Here is a 21406-nt window from a genome sequence, read left to right as displayed (position 1 = left end):
TGTACATATTATCATACCCATTTTTCGGATGTGGAAGCTAAGGCTTAGAGAGGTTAAGTATGTCATGCATGGTCACTAAGCCCATATGCTGCAGACCTGGATTCCACACTAGGTTCTATGTTCCTTCTACCGTATCTATAGAGCTATACACATGTAACATATTACAGTAATACATAAATCTTTTGGGTGTGTCTTGTGAAGGTTTTCTAGATACTCGTTGCTCAAAGTGTGGTCTGTGGACCAGCAGTGTTGGCACGACTGGGAGTTTGTTAGAAATGTAGGGTCTCAGGCCTTACCCTTGACCTGCTGAATCAGAATTTATATTTTAATAAGATCTTATCATAGAAGCATCTTCATATTGGGGGAATTACCGATATAGTGCATTTTAAACCATTTACAACCTTTGTTTCTGCCTCTGCCAGACAATTAATAGTCACAAATGTGTGTGTGTGTGTGTGTGTGTGTGTGTGTCTGTGTGTCTGTGTGTCTGTGTGGTGTACCTCAAATGTATTCACACAAATATGGGAACTCTTATACAAATCCTACATAATATTTGTGGGAAGTAACACTTGTCGGAGCCTGTAACAATAAAATTTTTGATCCTTTCTAGACCCATTCTAATAGATATAGATCATAAGTGACAGCTTTTGACTAATAAACCCTTTTACATGCAGACAACAAATGAGACAAGTGAAAAGGGACAACGCCAGGAGCACGCCACCAGCAATCGTATTTTCTGGCCCCAGCCCGCCCTTTCTGGGCCATTTTTCCCTCCCTCTTGGTGGGGCCCAATAGACTTTCCAATTATGTGCTACCAGTGTTTGTCATTTTATTAATTAAAGTTCTGTATGCAAAGCAGGAGCAGGCTCGTGGCCAGGCCTAATGCTATTATTTCTCTCACGGCCCTTTCCTCCTCCAGAGGTAATGACTGCAATTTTATGTCTAGAATATGCCCCCTGTTTGCTATGCATATCTTGTGGCAACTTCACAAGTTTCTCTTGAACCAATTAAAAAAAAATCAGTATGGAATTTAGGCTGAAGTTGGACAAAAGAGACTCAATGGTATCAAATAATGTCTACTAGCAGGCAGCACCCCCAAATATAGGAAATGCTATGAAGGGGAGGTGCTACGTTTCTTTGAATTTCTGAAGGGCTGCATGTATTCTAGCAGTAGAGACAAAACCAAGAATGGATGTTCTAGTGCGTATTTCACTTAAACAGAAGAAAACACATTTTAACAGACTGAGATGCTCAGAAATGAGCTTGTTTGTGGCAGTGGGGTGGGTACTCCTTCGATATTCCCCACACTATGGGTCACCCAGCACTCACTGGATGGCCAGGATTAGGGATGTCGTCAAGGACATCCAAGCTTTGAATGGAGGTTAAAGCTTCTTCCCAATCTAAGATGCAACAGGGCTGTTAATTCTGGGTGTGAACTTGTAATTTTATTTTTTTAAATTAATTTTTATCGGAGTGTAGCTGCTTTACAATGTTGTGTTAGTTTCTACTGCACAGCAAAATGAATCAGCTATACATATATGTATATCCCCTCTTTTTCCTTCCCATTTAGGTCACCACAGTGCATTAAGTAGAGTTCCCTGTGCTATACAGTATGTTCTCATTAGTTATCTATTTTATACATAGTATCAATAGTGTGTATATGTCAATCCCAATCTCCCAATTCCTCCCACCACCCCCCTTTCTCCCTTGGTTGAATTTGTAATTTTAAGAGGTCCTTGGTTTCAATATGGTCTTATTAATTTTAACTGAGAGTACTGATTCACTGCAAAACCCAGTGTTTTGTACACCATCTTCTAATTCACCCAGAAAAAATAAACACCAACTCTCTAGCTATAAATAGCCTAATGAAAAATCAACCCGACTCAGCAAGAAGCAGGCCAGATGCGGATTTCTGATAACAAGCAAATAAAATATGCTGGGAAATACTTGCAATTACGGAGGCATAAGGATTCCTGGCCATGTAAGAGACTTAAAACATTGAGATCCTTTCTGAAAACAGCACCCCATGTCTTTCCTTCTTTCTCAGGCATCACACTGAAGCCACAGAACACCCAGCCAGGGACATCCACATGCCCCCTCTGCAAAAACACAGCAAGAAAAGCAATGAAGATTATATATTTGTTGGACCCTGGCTGGTGAAGTTACGAAGTTACGGGTATTTTTTTCCTTCTTTGGTATTTTCTTTCTTTTCTAAATTTTTTACAATGAACATCAATTACTTTTGATAACTAGAACAAAATGAATAAATTTAGGGTAAAATCATATTTATGAAGAATGATATTGATCTAGGAAAATACAATATTAAGTAATGAAGAAGACACAAAATGCTTATACGGTATGATACCAAATTTGTATAAACCCTTTATCTATCTCTCCCTCTGCTCAAATCTACATTTATCTGCCTGGAAAGAAATTTACAAACATGGTAACAGGGGTTATCTTTGGAGCGTAAGACTGGGCAATTTCAATTTTCTTCTTTAGTTTTTCCTAATGTTCTACAATGAATGCAGAGCATTTCTGTAATCAGAAAAAACAATAAACGCTGCATTAAAAAAGGCATCAAGGGAGGATTCCGATATCATTGGAAAGTGGGAGAAGAGAATGCTGTCTTTTCACCGCTTTGGGGAGGATCAGGTTCTCTGGCCTGAACTGTGGGCTTTGCAAGGAAGACCAAGGGAAGGTGGGAGTTTCTGGGGGAATGAAGTGGGGTCATGCTGTGGCTCTGGAATCAGAAAGAACATTTCTGTCTTTATTTATGACATAATATCTCAGGGCCTCAGTCTTCATCTGTGAAATGGGGCCAACCGTACTCTCCTTATAGAGTCACTAGGAGACTTTAATAGGATTATGTGAGCCCAGTGCCCAGCTTACCAGATACATTTATCAACGTTAGCTCCTCTTCCTGTATTGGAAAAAGCAGGTAGGGAACAACGACAGAGATAAACAGCTCACAAAAAGCAGAATAGGACAGGATGAAGGATGCTGTATTAAAAATTTCAGTCCAGTGTTTTATATTCCAGGTTCCCTATAGAATTATCTTTCCAGTCTTGTGGGAAGAAAACAATATTTTCTTTTGAGTTACATTGTAATGAGGTGATCTTGGGCAAACAACCTCCTCTGTGCCTCAGTTTCTCTGTAGGTGATAGAGATGATGCTGAGAAATAGCTTTGAAATCCTTTAGCTGGGGAACAGGATTGACTCTGTGAAATGAAATTCCTACAACCTTCATGAACAGCCATCAGAAAGAGAATGGACTCCAGGCACGAGAGTATCTGCAAGTCGCAAAGCCGCCTGGGGAGTGTTTATGCCCTGACAGCTGGGGAGAGCGTGCTTTCAACAGGATGGCCGGTGCATGTGGACCACACGAACGTGTTATAATGATCACCACTAGTGGGAGCCACAAGGGGGCGTATGATGAACAGGTGGACTTGGAATCGGACCCAAATCTCTGCCAAGTGCCCAGGAGGACTTTATTCACACCCATGAGCCTTGACAGTAATTCTTCTATGCCTCAGTTTCATCATGTAATGGCTGAGGTATTAAGTTTGAATGACTCAAAGGTATTAAATTAATTATGTCTGACTGTAATTACAATGGCTGTTGATTACTTTAGCCCATTAGCATGTGTTCTGGCAGCATCAACCACATTACAGTAAGTGGTGACAGAATGCTAGGTTCCAGTGGCTTCCCAGCTCTAGGTACTGAGGTAAGAATTATTTGGACTCCAAATCTCAGTAGGGCTATATTTGTTGGACCCTTGAGAATCGATGAGGAGTCTCCTTGTTTGCGCTTATCCTGGATCAAGGTTATACTCACGATTGAGAAGCTGCACAATTAATTAATTAATTATGATGAAGCAGGTTCATTGGGCACATCCCCCTGGTGCTAATACTAGGAACTGTGCAAAAGAATGCTCCCAAGCTGTCTGCATGTTGCTAATTGACCCAGAGGAGAAATAAGGACGTCTGAATTTATGTCAGCAGTGGCTTCTTCACGCCTATGCAGAGTAAGAAGAGGGATAATAATAATTTCTGCCGTTCATAAAATATTGTAGAGATTGCAAAGAGCTTTCCTATTTTCATCTGATCCTCGAGCAAGTAACACAGGCAGTTTTATTCCCAATTAGGGAGACTGACTGACTTGAGTGACCTACGTCTAGTCCAGTGACCTTAGAGTGTTTGCAGGATTGGCTTTGGAGTTGGACAGACCTGTTCTGAATCCTGGCTCTGCCTTTCACTAGCAAGGGTGGCTAGTAAGTTACTTAAGCTTTTGAAGCCCCAGATTCTGCATCAGTAAATGGGGGTAACAATTCCTCACAAGTCTGTTTTGTTAATAAGATAATGCAAGTGAGATGCTTAGCACAGTGCCAGACACACAGGAGGGGATCACTATTTAAAAAATATAGTAGTCCCCTTAATCAGCGGTTTCCCTTTCTGTAGTTTCAGTTACCTAAGGTCAACTGCAGTCCAAAAATATGAAATGGAAAATTCCAGAAATAAACAATTCATAAGTTTTAAATTCTGCACCGTTCTGAGTAGCAGAACAAAATGATGAAATCTCCTGCTGACCCGCTCTGTCGCGCCTGGGACATGAATCATCCTTTTGGCCAGTGTATCCATGCTGTATACACTACCCACGTGTCAGTATAGGATAAAACATAGTATATATGGGGTTTGGTACTATCTGTGGTTTCAGGCATCGACTGCGGGTCTTGGAACGTATCCTCCATGGATAAGGGGGGGCTACCGTACTCCTTTAGTTACTTTACAGTTATTAAGGGTCCCTCCCTTAGCCCCAGACTAAGGGAAGGTTTCTTTCTCCTAGGAGTACAAAGATTTAGGGTGTTTGAGGGCTCTAGTTAAGAATTTTGGCTTGCTTTTTAATGTAACATAGCCACGTGGTTCATAAGTAACTTGGAGACCAGGACCTGTCATACTGAAAGTAAGTGTTCTTAACTTTTCTGCTGAATAAACACTAAAAAGTTCCCAGATTCCTGCGGTCTGTCTCCTGCACGGCTGGTCACATGGTGTGTTTGAAATGAATACTCGCTGGCTCCCCGCCTGAGTGAGGACCCTCTGTGCCCCTCCCTTCCTCAGTGCTCCCACCAGGCATCTGTGTGCCCATCCAACCCAGCCAAGTTCCACGCTGCCTTTCTGGTCCCATCCTGGCAGCTGCCATGTATCTCGTCCTGAGGGTGCCACCCCTGACCAAGTTCTCCAGATTCAGGATAGGGCAGGCTCTGGCCTTTGACCTTGGACTCATCACAAAAGTAATAATAGTAGGGCTTCCCTGGTGGTGCAGTGGTTGAGAGTCCGCCTGCCGATGCAGGGGACACGGGTTCGTGCCCCGGTCGGGGAGGATCCCACATGCCGCGGAGCGGCTGGGCCCGTGAGCCATGGCCGCTGGGCCTGCGCGTCCGAAGCCTGTGCTCCGCAACGGGAGAGGCCACAAAAGTGAGAGGCCCGCGTACCACCACCAAAAAAAAAAAAAAAGTAATAATAGTAATAGCAGCAGTGGAGGAGCAGAAACCACACTTATTAAGCATCTACCATGTGTCCAGATCCGGGCCGGGCACTCTTCTATCTTGGCTACTCGTTTCTCCCAACAGCCCTGCAGAGGATACTGAAGCTGAGAAGAGTGAGGTATTTGCACAAGGTCACCCTGCTAGAAAGTGGCAGGATTCCACCAAGGTCTGAATGACCTCAAGGTGCTGCTTCTCCTATCACGTCACACTGCCTTGGTGATGCTCCTTTTGTCCTGACCCCGAATGACCAGCTGGGCTCCTCTGGACATGGGAGATGTCACAACTCTCGGGCCATGGGGCAGTGGGGGGAGGCAGCTGCCTGGGGCCACCGCGCTGCTCTGACTTGCTTGAGGTGTCAGCATCACCACATGGGAGCCAGAGGGGCCCTGTGCTTCCTGCTGGGCCCACCATGACGTCCTGGACAGAGATGGACAGCCCAGCTGGATGTCACACAGAAAGCATGGAGTTCTATCCCTGCTTCTTCAAGGCTCCTCGAAGCCGAAGAGGAGGGGTGCAGAGAGTAGAGGGTGCAAAAGCAAGCCCTGGCAAGTCTAGCTGGATTCGCTCTTGATTTAAGCCAACACTGAAGCCTGGAGCTGTCCGAAGACGAGCGGGACTTGCCTGTGAGTCGGTGAGCGTTCTGTCACTGCAGTGGATGTCACAGCATTAGATGAGCTGGGAGTTGGATATCCAGACCTCAAACACCGTGCAAAGGTGCTCAGGCTCGTGGGAGGGGAGCTAGGCATGGTGTTGCCCCAGAGTCCCCCCTAGCTTGGCATTGAGCCCTAACTGTTTACAAAGAGGGTTTCTGCAGCCACCACAAAGTGTTTGTGCAGCATTGCTTGGCCACACAAGGCAGAGGCTGTCCTAGGTGGACTCTGGAAGAAACTGCTTGCTCTTCCACCAGTCAGCACTCAGCTGAGACACAGGGGAGGACGGTAAGTAGGGAGAAGGGAAGGCTGAAGTTTGCTTCTCCCCAGGTGGGCCCATGTTCTAGGCAGCATGTTGAATGAATCCAGGAAATGACAGCCTTACTCAGGATCAAGCTCGTGAAGCCCCTTGGGGTAGCTTCTCCTTCCTGATTTGCTAAAGTAAGTGAGAGCACGTGGGGCTGAGAACAAGGCACATACAAGGGGAGTGGCAGTGTCGCCTCGGTTGCTCAGGAATTAGACCCAGCAACTAGTCCCAGCTTGAGGAGAGGCAAAGTGGGTAACTAGTCTGCTACAAAATGCTATGAATTCCCTTCCTGCCTCTGGAGATGAGGAATCTATGGTGAGGTAGGGTGAGGGCTCTGGGTTAGGTGAGAGCCACGCCAGTCCTCAGGGACGCTTCTGAGGCCCACATCAACTCTCCAGAAACTGAGAAGGTACCACCATTGCCGGGGACAGGGCAATGTGACAGAAAGAGCATGAGGCTTCAAGTCATAAGGCCTGAGTTTGATCCTGATTTTGTATGTACTGGCTGTGCAGCTCTGGGTACATTTCTTTCCTGTCCTGAACATATGGAATGCTCCATCCCCTGGGCAGCCCTGCAGGAACCCTGACCCAGATCACGGGCGGGGCAGCCCCTGACACCTAGGATCTACTCCAGAAAGTGAGCTGCATAGAATATTCTTAGCGTCTTTAGCTCCTGCTTGTTGAGGGTTTGGTGGGGCTGACAAAGGAAGAGCCATTCAGGTTTTGCATTTTTTTCTACCTCAAGCCATCCTAGAGGAATTATTGTTACTCTTATTCTCCTTTTTTTGCCTTTCCAAGGGGGATTTTGCTATTGAATTTAATAAACTGTTAAAACACAGGAGTCACGAAGTTCCTGTCTTCTTCCTATCTGGAAGTCCTGTTTGTCTGCCCATGGGGAGGGAGTGAGGCCAGCTTGACCAAGCCCCATCAGCACAGCCATGACACTCACTGTGGGTTACACCGAGATGCTGGAGAATGCCCCACCAGCCAGATTCCTGGGAAAGGATGGGCCCTGCGTCCAGGAATGGCCACCAGCAGCCTGGAAAGCCTTACAAAATCAACCAGAGTGCAATTCGCTGAACAACTCCCTCGCCTCCAGCCTTGGGGGCCCTGCCTGCGTAGCGGGCTCCTCCTCAGCGGGCCTTTGAGCAGAACTTAACAGGTGGCAGAAGGCAATTCCAGATGCCAGCCTCCTCTCCCACGTTCCTCTGGCCACATTTGCTGGTTTTAATGACACTGAGCTGAGGTCTCCTTCCCTGCAGGCCAGATAGCCTATGCCGACATGGAGGAGGCCCTCTGGTCGCCTTCTGCTCCCATCTCAGCAGCTCCTAGCCGCTAATGAAAGCTTTTATCACCACAGGGCTGATGCCAGGAGTAGAAAGGACCGGCCGTGCACCAGCCCTAGCGTGTGTGTGCCTGCGTGTTCGCACGCGTGTGCAGGGAGAGCTCAGAGGCGGCTGCAGCTTTGGCAAGATCAGAAGACCAGTAGCCAGGAATTGGCCTGCCTAGGCTGTCATTACAAATTAAGTGGCTCACGTGCCGCTTCCTGTATCCCTTTCATTCCTGCAGCTCATAGATGAAAAACTACTTCCATGTTTTGGAGGGGGGAGGAGATTGAGGGAAGCCCATTTCCCCGCCCGCCCCCCCAGCCTTGTTCTGTCCTGAGAACATGGCATAAACTATTCTAGTCACAGGCAGGCTATTCAAATAAAATAGAACTTCAAGCCACACCGGGCTTGTTGAGACATTCAGGCTTCTAGGATATGTGAAAGGCAGGGGAGGGGTGGAGACGGCTCCTGCCACTCTCCCGTCCTTTTTATTACCAGCAGCTGCAATGCTAAACACATCCCAGTGTGTCTCCCAGCCACGGCGGAGGCCAGCAGTTCTGACAGCAAGCGAGTGCAGGAAAGCCACCGTGAGGCTCCCCTCCCCAGAGGCAACTTTAATTATTTGAACTGGAGCTCAGCAAAATAAAAATAAAATAAAATCGGAATATATCATAAGTGGTGCCTCACTTTCCCGCAGGGAATAGCTGGTGGTAGGTGGGCGGGGCAGGGCTGGGCGGAAATCTTTAAATATTCAAGCCCCTTGTGCAAGCGTGCAGGCCGGGGTGGACGCAGCGTGTGCACTGAGAGCAGACGGTGGAGAGAGGCGGCTGGCTGCGGTGCTGCAGGGGTCTGGAGGGAGGAGGCCGGAACTGGAAGGCTTCTGAGTGCTCTGCAAGCTGGTTGGCACAAAGACACACCCTGGCTCTGTCTCCATTGTCGGTGGGCACCTGACCCGGCTCCACGCGGGCTCTGAGAGGTGCTCTCCCAGCCCCTTCTGTCTCTACCACGTCTGTCCCCCGCCCTGTCATTTCTGCCCCCTTCTGTGACTCATCTTTCTAAAAGGCAAATCACAGCACGTTCTTTGGAGTCCCAGGTAATGGAGGACAAGTCTCAGCATGGGCTCAGAATGAGTTTTGGTCACAACTGGCAGGACGCCTATGGCCAGTCACTCTTAAGTCTCAGTGTGCATCCGAATCACCAAGTGTGGGGTTTGAAAATGCAGATCCCCGGGCCCCTGTCAGTCACGTCATTCAGGAAGTCTGGGGTGGGTCCCAAGAATCTGCATTTGTCATGTTTTCCAAGTGACCGCAGCTGGAGAAACCTAGGCCTACTAGTCCGCTTACAGCTAGATTTCCAAGGAAAGGCATCAAAGGCGACACCAATTCCCCTATGGAACCCACTGACGACTGTGGGGTTTCTTGGAGTATTTTGAGCTATTCTGCAATTACTTCAGCTCCCTGGAGGCCATGGACCAGGACTGTTAGGGTTTAGAGAAGGTGCTCAGTGGTGGGTGTCAGCCTGGAGCTCAGCTCAGCCAGCCGCCTGCTCCCGTGGGCCCGCCCCTCATCAGAGACCTTCACCCCTGGCTCTATCCGGTGTCCGCCTTCCTGCACTAGGGCCCCACAGCCATCGGAGGCCTCTTTAGGGCTGGGGGGTTAACCTCACACAGTCTCACACAGCAATGCAACATCCGTTTCCCCGTCGCTGACATTCAGCCAGCCGGAGAGGTGGAAATCAACTTCCTGCCTTCGGCATTTAGGATTCGAGTGAAATAGATGGCAGGGCTTACGAACCTGGAAATGCATATTTCTATCTTGGTCATTTATTTTTCTGATGAAAACATTTCCCCCAACGTTGGGAATTCAAAGACCCATCAGCCTGAGATGAATAGTCTGAAACCTGAATGCGAAATAACTGAGCTGATTGCGGACTGGACTCATTGCTTTCCCTTCACTCCTTGTGCTGAGCCAAGTTCTGGAAAAGGGCAGGAAATAGCGGAAACCGCCCAGAGCAGATGTGACTGGAGGAATAACAGAACAGGCCAGTAAAACAAAACACCTGTTGAAGCTATTGATCAACCCAAAGGTTATTAGAGAAATGATGAAGTATTAGAAAAATACCAGTTTTACCTTGACATTTCTTTTTCTGAAATCAGCCTCATATTAAATCCAGTGAAGAATAAATTTAAAGATGAAATGCTTTTAAGGATCCCCCTCACCTCTCAGATGGGCCAACCAACTCTCCTCATTTAGATTTTCTCTTAAGAAGCCTCCCTTTCTAGGTGCTGCTCTGTGGCACCCGAGAGATATCAATGATGACTGAGTAATTCCATCATCTGCACCGGAAAGCGTGGTTTCTCAAATACAATTTAACATAATGACTCTATTTATTTGTGCCCTGACTTCTTCAAGAAAGGATTTAAGGTGGCTCACAGAGATACACAAAACCTAGTCAGATAACATAAACTAGGAGAGGGTAAGGAAGATGGGGCAAACGTAGAGTTATAAAATTGAACCAGGAGTAAGGCTGCTACAAACCACACAGCATGAACCCCTATTTGCCTACTGGGTAAAGCATCAGATGTAATCTGACTATTCTTCTGATTAAAAAAAAAAATCATTGATACGTCTCTTCCATTCTTTTTTTTTTTATGTTTGTGGGTTTTTATTTCACAAAAAGCCTGGAGGGCTTGAATTTGCCTGTACCCCTAAGCAGGGGGAGGCTCTTTCCTGCATCTCTGCTGGTCAAAGCCCCACCTGCCTGGGATTGCTGGCAGCCCCTCAGAGGGGAAGTGAATCTAGTCAGTTTCACAATGCCCGCTATTTCAAAGGGAACAAATTGCTCCAAGGGCTCCTGAAATGAAGCCAGAAAGGTGTTTCACCTATGAGTTTCCAGAAAGAGAGGACAGACGAATGTAAACTCTGTGCTGGCTTTCTCCTGTGTGCAAGGCGTTGACGCAGTGCTTGGTGGGAGTGCAGAGAAGCACAGGCACGGCCCGGCTCTCCAAGAGCATGGAGGCAGGTTTTTGGCTAAGTCCTCTTCCTCTCTCCCTTTCTCCTTTGCATAATTATACAGGGTACCAGAGACTGTTGGTTAACTATTGCAGTACCTACGTTGTGCCAGACCTTGTGATAAGCCCTTTACATATTAACCTATTTAAGCCTCACCTCCTTGGGGTAGGCACTCTTATTGTCTCTACTTTCCAGGTGGGGAAACTGTGGTCCTGAGAGGTTATCAGCTGATCAAACAAATTGTACAGCCAGTCAGTGATGGAACCTGACTTGGACTTAGGTAGTTGATTCCAGAGTCCACGAGCTTAATCACTGGGCCCTGCTGGGGTCTAGCACATCTCCTGGTCCCTAGAGAATGTGACCTTGTGTTAAGAATCATGGCACCTTCAGTCTTCACATTAAAGAGGTAACAGCTACACGAACCATTTGGTTAAGTGGCTCTGGAGGTACCTCACTGAATGCCATTGATGCCTTAGAGAAATTTATGTAAGTCAAAGTTTTGATGTTCTATAATATTTAAAATGTATTATAAGAGATTGACATTTTTAAAAAGGATTGTGTAGCAAGTTGCTGTTACCCTCCCCTGCTGTGCCTTGGAAATACTTTTTGGTTTTGTTTAAATCAAGGTCCTATTGCAAATAGTTCAGTGAAGCTGAGTATGGTGTTTAAGGTAAGATTCTCTGCAGGCGGGACTTTACCACGTTGGTGGGTACTGTCTGCCTAGAAGTTGGCTCAAATGGCCCTCTTGTCCTCCTGCAAGAGAACAAGCAGCCCGACCGTCAGGCTACTTTGCTCATCTGTGTGGGTTCATCTGGAAGTGCCCAGAGGTGGGAGGAGAAGACAGAGAACTAGAGGAACAGTGAGACTTGCCTCGCATGGAGAGTTCTTCATCGGTGCAGGAAACGTAGCGCTGGTCACTGTAGCACTTTCAGAGGTGGGGGCATCGGTGGTGCTGAGCAACAGGGCGTGGCCTGGGCAGAGAGGAAAAGAGTCAAAGACGCACCATCCTCGCACACTGAAGGGCCTCGGGGTGCAGGGTTAATGGGCCCTGCACCATGCTTCTCTAGCCTCAGGACATCTCTAAGGATACAGGTTTTCTGCGGCCTCTAATGGAGAAGACAGCCTGCTGACCACTGTCTACAAAACTTGGCTCATGCAAAGGTCTTCATTCCAAATGGCCTGCAATGTCCCAGCATCATACATCTGGGTTACTGCATCCTTGATCTCCCAAGGTCACCAGCTTCAGCCCCTAGCCCGGGAGCTGCCTGAAGTATGCTGGACTCCCCCAGGCCCACCCCTGCCCCCCGTATCCAGTCATGCCAGCGCTTTGCCCTCCAATGGTCTCTAAACCTTCACTGTCTTCTCCCCTCTCTGGAGCCCAGGTCATCCTGTGCCCCATGCCCTGACCAGGAAGACTCATTTATTGTTTTCTAAGCACTGACCTGCCTGAAAACCTGGCAGAACATGAGCCCCAGCCCCACGTGGTGGTGGGAAGAAGCGTCTGCAAACCTCCAGGAGTATTTTGTAGCTGGTAGGTGCTATGGAGATGGGGCCAGAGTGAGCTCACGACTTTTTAGGGGCCTCAGAGAACCCCAAGTAGGAATTCAGTCCTTCATTTCTATTTTTCTCTCTTAGCAAAGTCTTTATAGAGTTACTACCAAGTAACAAATTCAGGTGGGTCCAGAGCTGAGTAACTAGGCCAGGCCAGAAGTCTTAGAAAGCACCCTGCCCATCCTTGAGGAGACATCAAGTGGCTGGGGTTATGTGACCCTGGAGAGAAAAGGCCTTTCGTGGTCGGTAGGTCATGATGGTTGTCTTCAAATATCTGAAGGGCTGCCTCTGTGGGAGAGGGCGTAGTCCAGTTCTGTGGGGTTCCAGGAGACAGAAATCAGGGCCAATGAGTAGAATTTACAGAGGGGTGGGGCTCGACGAAGAAAAGCGGTGTTTGATTCTGACCTGTTAAACAATGGAAAGGGCTACTTTTGGAGGCAGTGAGAGCCCTGTCACTAGAGGTATTCAACAGAGCGGTGAGGAGGCCGGGAGGAGAAGCATGCGCTCTTGGCCTCCACGTCTGGGGAGGGCCCTGCAGCGCTCCCCCGTGGTGCCATGACTCAGCCTCCGTTTTAACGGGGCCCAAAGCCAACTCACTAGATGCAGCCAGCTCTGGGGACCGAGGACAGGACTGCACGGGCTCTGAGATCCTCAGTGGTTGATCTGGACATTGTCTTCTCTCACATTTATCATTATTATGAATCCTTAAAGGAATCTGTAGGATGTATGATCGTTGCTTGGAAAGAGAGAAATTTTGGTACAAGGGACTCTAGCTCCACAAAGAGCAGGTAAATACAGGGGAGGGGAAGGGAGAGAGACCTCCCTGCCCGCCATCCTGCAGAGAAGTGGGCCCCAGGGCCTGCTCAGTCCTAGCAGTTGTGTACAGACCTAGGATAGGCCCATGGCTGGGTGGTCTGGCCTCTCCAGCAGCCCAGCTCTTGGAGATATGCTGGCCTCACAGACCTCCTCTGATCCCGAGGCCAGTTCCTCCGGGCGTGGAGTCAGCCCAGCCCAGCATGGGTGGCATCTCTTGGGTGTGTGGAGGCCCTCTGCCCCTCTGGCAGTCAAGCAGGGACTCTAATGAGGGGAGGGTGGGAGTTGCCAGCTGCAGCTGGATGCAGGGTTGGGGGGGTATGACTGAGGAAGGCGGGCCGCAGGCAATGGTCTAGATATGGGGCAAGGTTCCCAGGGCACAGTTCTGGGGCAAATGACGCAACGGCCTACCTGAGCCTTAGCCTCCCCAGTCATAAAGAGGGCTACAGTTTTCCTTATCTCTCAAGGATTTCTGTTCCTGATGCGTAATAGGTTTCAACAAACACTTGTCAAATGAATGGATTATTATTATTGTTGCTTTTATTCTTATCTTTCAGCTAATCCTTGATCAAAGTTCTCATTTTAAGCATCAAAAGGTGACATTAGCCTTGGCTTGATTCAATCATTCTAATGCTCAAGAGAGTGTGAAGAGGGAATTGTGTAGGTGTACCCCAGGGCAGGTCCTTGGGGGAGGTCCAGTGCCTCTGGGGTGGTGCCCCAAGTCTATTGTCTGGCCAGGTGGGCACCAGGGGAAGGGAAGAGAGGGTGGTACCTTGGTGGTCCTGGAACCGGGCATCCTTTAAGGTCCTGACTTGCCACTGGGGCGTGTGGGGTGACAGTGAGCTTTGGGTCCAGCCACAGAATCCATCCTCGAAGTTGCAGTAAAAACCAGCAGGGAGTTTACCTTCAGGGAGAGCACAGGGGCACAGTCATTTCCAGGACTGCTAAAGGCAAAACATGCCAACAGCAAGTAAAGTTAGCCAGGCACGACCATCCTCGTTAACGATAGCTCCCCAGCCAGACCCTCAATGTCTAATCATGCTCATAGTGAAGAGAAGCCCAATCCCTAACTTGTACGTGTGCTGGTTTATACTTTTCTGATCTTCAGAAAATAATAATATGGGGTATTGCTAACCCAGTTTTATATATGAAAAAGCAGAGGCTCAGAGATGTTAAGCAACCTGACCAAGGTCACACAGCCGACAGGTAACCCAGCTGGGATTTGAACCCAGCTCTTCTGCTTTTAAATTCTGTGCTCTTTATACAGATCCACCATGAACATGATCCTAGAAAAGCCAGTGTATAACTCACTGAAAGGCATTTCTAATGGCACAAGGATAAGAGTGTGGTGGTGGCCGTGGTAGTGTCGGCTGGGGGTTGGTTGGTTTGGGTCCCTCGAATCACCCCTGCGTGCAGAGACACATATTGCTCAAAACTATCTATTTGCTCCCCTTTATTTCCCAACCCCCTTGCAGTTAAGTGAAGCCACATGGCTAGTTCTGGCCAATGACACGTGAGTGGAAGTGTTGTGCATCTCCTGTGGATTGAGGCTGTGAAAAGCCCTGGTGTCATTTTCAGACTCTCTCTTCTGCTAAAGCAGCCAAGGAGAGTTCTCGTTCCTGGGAGTGCTGCTGCATGATGGTGGCATTTCTGCCAGCAGGAGAGACCCCAAGGAGTAGAGGCCCCTCCCACCCCAACGCTTAGTGGACAGGTGCCGTAAATGTTATGTTAAGCCACGGAAATCTGGGGATGGTTTATTACTGCCGCATAACCTAGCCTATCCTGACTAAGCAATCCCAGTCCCTGGGGCCTCTTTATATCATCTGTTGGCTCAGCATCAAGGGCCCTGTTAACGCTTTTCTCTACATCAGCCTGACCTCGGGTCCCATTAAAGAGGTCACAGTCAGTTCTATACACCATATATTTCCCCACTGCCCACAGAAGGAGGAGGACAGGAGGAGAGGGGTAGAGAGAGCTCCCTTGCTCCAGTTTACTTGGAGAATGGCTGCAGGGAAGGCTCTCAGCCCCGAGGAGCTAGTGGGCCATTCCAGGCGGCTACCCTGATAGTACCCAACAGCCCTGGCCAGGCCTGTCTCCACACAGCAGCTCTCGAGCCGGACCCACTGCTCTCAGTGTCCTTCCTCTGTCTCAGCCTTCTTGGCAACAGCAGGCTGACAAAGACGGCCCTACCGCTTCCTGACTGTGACAGCACCTTAGTGAATTATTACTCATTTCTCCCTGATTCTCTGTGCATTTCACACAGAGGCAGAATTATAAATTAAAACAGGCTGTCACTGACTTTGAGCATCTCTTCCCATTTATACCCCCCTGAAGAAATCATCCCCCCCGCAAGCGCCGCATGTTCCCCTGATTAAAAATCCAAAAACTAAGGAGATCTTTCTATTTTATTTTTTATGCCCCCCTCAAGGGATCTCACATTCACTTCTTTAGCAAAAACTAACTGGTAGCTGGAAGTGACCTTCCACAAAGCGTCCTTCACACATATGCTTTAAACTGAACACCGTGATGGAAGATTCTAGCAGGCAATGGGCCCCTGGTAGAAGGAAGAGGCAGGGCTGAGCTGGGTCCTGCACAGTGTATCATTCCCTCCTTACCCTTTTAGGAGGTAGAGGCAGAGAACTTAGGCTGACTTATGGGTGTTGGTACCTCATCAGAACCAGACACCTGGGCTCTGGTTCTGGCCTCACTGCTTTCCGCTCTGTGACCTCAGGTAAGTCACTTCCTTCCTCAGAGCCTCAGCTCCCTCATCTATACAGTGGGGTAAGATTACTGTATATTTTGAAGGGCTGTTTTGAGGACAAAGTAAGGGAGAGAGTGTGGAAACATTCTGCAAACAGAGTTGAGCAAACATAGAGTGGCAGTGGCATTATTAATGATCACTCATACCCGGGACAGGGAAACTTAGCAGCAGGGGAGAGGCTGAAACTGCCAACACTGCCCTAGCGGCAGAGCCAGGTCCCTCAGCTGCCTCTCTGGAAATGCCTATGCCTCCCGCTGGGACAGGAATGAGGAAAGTCACTGGCACTCTCCACCTTCTGGAGACCCGTCCTTGTCCCAGCTTGACAAAGGGTCCAGGGTGAGCTGGGAGTAGAAGCCCCTTTCTTTTTGGCTGACTGAATAAAAGGAGACAAGGTAGGCAAAAATAGTTAGGTCAACGGGCAATTTACGTGCCAATTAAAACCTTGAAGGGTGGGCAGGAGTGCCGAGAGGATTTCCAACACTGTAAGCACATCAGGGCATGTGCTCAGCAGGACCAGTCCTGAGGACGATGGTGGGGTGGGTACCAGCACCGAGCCCTTGGCAGATCAGGCCGGGTTGGGGAAATTGCTGTGAAGTCCACTGCTGAGCAGTGTTGGCGCCCAGCGTCGCGTCTAAGGTGTCACCCCCTTTGATCACCTGCTCAGTGCTTGGCACATTGTAGGACCTAAATACTTATTTGCCGAATGACATGGGAGTGGGTTCAGTCTCCTAACCCTTTGCCACTCAAAATGTGGTCCAGGGACCAGTCACATTTGCATCACCTGTGAGACTGTTAGACGTGCAGAATCTCAGGTCTCTCCTCCCTACTTCCCGACCTAGTGAATCAGAATCTGCATTTTTAATGCTCTCCAGGTGACTCCTTTGCACCTTAATGTCTGAGAAGCGCTGCTCTAACCCACCCCCTTCTTGGGCTGCAGCCAGTTATTCTGTTGGCTGGATGGCCAAATCGGCTGTGTGTGGGTCAATCAATCCCAGAACATTTGGCACTTATGACACCTGATTCCACTCTAAGAGACACAAATTGATAGAGTCATAGAGATGTGACCTTAGCACCAGCTGCCAGGAGCTGCCAACTATAAACTCCAGGCCAAATGACACTACTTCTTTTCCTTCCTGTGTGACAACGTTGTTAACGATTTTTTTTTTTTTTTTTTTTTGGCGGTACGTGGGCCTCTCACTGCTGTTGCCTCTCCCATTGCGGAGCACAGGCTCCGGACGCACAGGCTCAGCGGCCATGGCTCACAGGCCCAGCCGCTCCACGGCATGTGGGATCCTCCCGGATCGAGGCACGAACCCGCGTCCCCTGCATCGGCAGGCGGACTCTCAACCGCTGCGCCACCAGGGAAGCCCCGCTGTTAACATTTTTGATAAATATGTGTCATACATTTCCTTGAAAATATAGAGTCATGGGAAAAGTGCTAGAAGAAATACATCAAAATATTATGGTTATCTCTGAATGTCTGAGAGGGAGGCTTATGGGCAATAATTATTTTCTCCTGTGTACTTTTTTGATTTTCCAAATGTTTTACAACCAACATGTTTTACTTTACAATAAAGAAATAAACTTTAAAAAAAAACTGTTTTTGCCTGATAGGAAGCGTATGCCCACCAAACCGATTAGATTATTGAGTACGTGGAGGGGGACTGAGCTGCCTGCAATACTGAGAGAGTCAATGACCCATCCAAGGGATGAAGCGGGGCCACCTGACCCTTTTCTGGGGCACTGCATGCCGTCGAGGCCATTGCTCAGGACACACAGGGAACCTTGAAGACACCCTTCAGTGGGTTACAGCATCCTGGAATGTAAACATGGATCGGCAATGTTTAATTAGAAAGAGAAGGTGTGCGGTGTATGGTGTGTGGGCTTGGAGGACGGGGTGTGAACGGATCGGATGGAGAAGGGCAAGGGCGGTACCACCTCCATTTCAGGTCCCCTACTTATCCCAGCCAGAAATGTCCTGCAAGGTTGCGTCTGGTAAGCTGAATGAAGCTCTAGTGTGTGCGTGTAATTCCTTCTAGAGAAAATGTGGGGAGCTGAGGCTGGGAGTTGACAGGATACAACTACGTTTCCCCTCCAAATTCTAGCCGTGGCAGTTTTTGGTTGAAAACTCTCGCTCAAGATTACTGACCCTCATGGGGGTTCCTTAGAAGACCTGGACATCCCCAACAGGCTTAAAGTGACCACTGCTCAGAGAAAATGTTCTAACAGGTTCCAGACCACCTGGGAAGGACCAAGTGAGGTCAAGAGCACTGCCCTTAATGCATCATGGGCGTCAGCACGTCAGCGGGCATCATGTTCCAATTCATATTAGAAACGAGGAAAGTGAGGCCTAGAGGGTGGAGACGAATGATCTGAGTATCCCCCAGAAGAGCCCTGGACCTTCCCTGCCTTTTCCTCATCCCTTCATCCTGGGTAGATATGTAGTGAAGGCTGTGCTAGAAACTGCTGGAAACTCACGAAACAAGTGAAACTGGCTTGCAGTGATTAAGAGCATGGGCTTTGGAATCAGACTGGGTCTGAATCACTGCGCAGCCACTGGCTAACAGTCTGATCATGGACTAATCTGGCTCCTCATCTGTAAGATGGGCATAATAGCATCACATAGGATTGCTGTGAGGGTGAAATAAGTTAACGCATGAAGAGTGTTTGGAGCAGCTCCTGGCATACAGAAAGTACTCAATAATGTTAGCTGCTACTATTATTGTTGTTGTTATTTTCATGGGGATGGTTTCCAGAATCAACATCAGCCAGTGTGGTAGGGAAAACAGCAAAAATGCCAGAGAGAGTGGGGCGCCCAAAAAGGAAAAGGATACTTGCTGAGTACTGCCAAGATCAGAGCGGCCAAAAGACTGGAAGAATCCTCCTTCTAACTGAACTCCCCTTCCCTTCTAGCAACCGACTTCTGTAGCAAAGAGCTCCATGGGGGTGTTCTTCAGGGCGGAGTGGTCATTCTGACAGCTGGTCAGAACGGCTTTTCAAGTGTGGCTGAAAAGCCTTCTGGGCTCCAGGCGCCTGCCTTCCTTACTGGGACCAGGCTGCCCTCAAGCTTGGAGTTGGCTCTGAAAACACATTAATGGCAAGCCCCGAAATGGTGGGAAAGTGCCCTAAGTCCACAATAATGGGCTGGATCCTGCAGGCTCCAAGCTCTAATCATGGCTCTGTTCCTGACATGCTGTGTGACCCTGAACAAATCAATTACCTTCTCTGTGCTTTCATTTCCCCAGTTGTAAATCAGGACATGGACTCCCTGACCTGTGTCTCAGCTGGGAAGTGGGTATCAAAAACTTTAAAAAGGCCAAAGCAAAGTCACACAGCTCAGAGGCACTGCTGGAAATAATACAGAGACAAATAACTAGAGAGACACACAGACAGGTCCCTGTCCAGGGCAACATGGGCAGGCCTAGCTTCCTCTTGGTCCATGTGTGTAGTGAGAGCTCTGAGAGGAAGCCAGGAGCAGAACAGTGCGGAACAAGCAAAGGGCTTTACCTGCAACTCTTTACTGAGCTTTATCTGACCAACCACTATTCCATGATTACTGGAAAACTTCATTGGAAAGTTTTGTATAAAAAGCACGATTTTCAAATTGAAAAATGGATTTCTTTATAGTTTCATTTAAAAGGGAATAAATAAAACCTTTCTTTCCCTGAGGGAAGATCTGTCCTCCAAATGACCTGGGGGACACTGTTACCTTCTTAAAAGCTATTTGGCATGTCACAGCATCTTAGGGCCGGTGTATCTGAGGGGAGGGGCATTTGTTGGGTGTCCGAGCTCCACAGCACCCCAGGCTGCTGCATCCTTTCCCAACCACAACACCTTTGTTTCACTCCCTGCCCCTGTGTTGGATTTACAGCACTACAAGGACAGATGCCGTGTTACTTGTCCCTGCTCCAGTTTACTTTTTAGCTCATTATATATGTGTGCTAGAAGTGTCCGTGGTTTCCCTGGAAAAAACTTCTAGAGTGTTTACTCCTTGCCAGGGAGCAGCTGAGAACACTATCTTCAAGTGGAGGGAGCACTGTGCTGGGAGTCTAACTCTGCCCCTAACTACCAGTGCGACCTCAGCAACCGGCTTCCTCTAGGGAACCCAGGTTTCCCAACCCATTTATTCATTTTGATCAACAAAGAGTCAATGAGCACCTATGCTGTGCCAGAAATCGTTTGAGATCTTGGTATGGGGAAGAGTACCAGGCCCACTCTGTCCACAGTGAGGGAGAGAGACATGGAAGCCACCTCCATGAAATGTGACGGATGCACACCCACTAGGATAGCTAACATAAAAAGGCAGATGGGGCTTCCCTGGTGGCGCAGTGGTTGGGAGTCCGCTTGCTGATGCAGGGGACGCGGGTTCGCGCCCCGGTCCGGGAAGATCCCACATGATCCCACAAGATCCCACAAGATCCCCGGGAAAAGCTCTCTCATGGCTGGGCCCGTGAGCCATGGCCGCTGAGCCTGCACGTCCAGAGCCTGTGCTCCGCAACGGGAGAGGCAACAGCAGTGAGAGGTCCGCGTACCGCAAAAAAAAAAAAAAAAAAAAAAAAAAAAAAAAAAAGGCAGATAAAGAGTAAATTTTGCTGAGGATATGGAGAAATGGGAATCCTTACACAATACTGGTGGGACTGTCAGATGGTATAGCCATTCTGGAAAGCAGCTTGGGAGTTCCTCCAAATGTTAAATATAGAGTCACCATCCGACCCAGCAATTCTACTCCTAGGTAGGAAATTTCATTTCCAAGAGAAATGAAAACATCTGTCTACACAAAAACTCATACATGAATGTTCACAGCAGCATTTTTCATAATAGCCAAAAAGTGGAAACAACCCAAATGCCCATCCGTTGATGAATGGATAAACAAAATGTGGTACAGCCATACAATGAAATATTTTTTGGCGATAAAAAGGAATGAAGTACTGATATATTCTACAGCACGGATGGGCCTCAAAAACATTGCGCTAAGTGAAAGAAGTTAATCATAAAAGACCTCATATTATATGATTCCATTTATATGAAATGCCCATCTGTAGAAACAGTAAGTAGATTAGTGGTTACTTAGGGCTAGGCAGTGGGTGAGGGGGTCAGTTGGGGGAAGGGATTGGAGGTACATGAGGAGAGATTGCGAGGGGTTTCTTTTTGGAGTGATAAAAATGTTCGAAAATTAGATTGTGGTGATGGTTGCTCAGTTGTGACTACACTAAATCGTACACTTTAAACGAGTGAATTGTATGGTATGTAAATTATATCTTTAAAAAGCTGTTAAAAAGTAATAAATGTTACGGTGCATGGACTCCAGGGGGTGGGTTCCAGAGGGAGAAGAACCAACTATACTTGTGGGAAATGGTCAGAAGAGGCTTCCCAGAAGGATTGACTCTTGAGGTGAGTCTTGAAGGAGCAGATATGACTTAAGATGGGAAAGGGCATTCTGG

General features: G+C 48.1%; 1 protein-coding gene across 1 annotated transcript in view; it reads right to left on the bottom strand.

The window, feature by feature from the left end:
- Positions 1-21406, bottom strand: part of ALK (ALK receptor tyrosine kinase) — a 713856-nt gene that overhangs the window by 105869 nt on the left and 586581 nt on the right. The window contains exons 8-9 of the mRNA XM_060168966.1: positions 13977-14108; positions 11711-11811 (exon numbers count right to left, since the gene is read on the bottom strand). Coding sequence (XP_060024949.1) covers positions 11711-11811; positions 13977-14108 — 233 coding nt within the window. The remainder of the gene's footprint in view (positions 1-11710; positions 11812-13976; positions 14109-21406) is intronic.

This window comes from Lagenorhynchus albirostris, chromosome 13, assembly GCF_949774975.1.
Source record: "Lagenorhynchus albirostris chromosome 13, mLagAlb1.1, whole genome shotgun sequence".
NCBI lineage: Eukaryota > Metazoa > Chordata > Mammalia > Artiodactyla > Delphinidae > Lagenorhynchus > Lagenorhynchus albirostris.
This window is presented reverse-complemented; position numbering and strand designations above follow the sequence as displayed.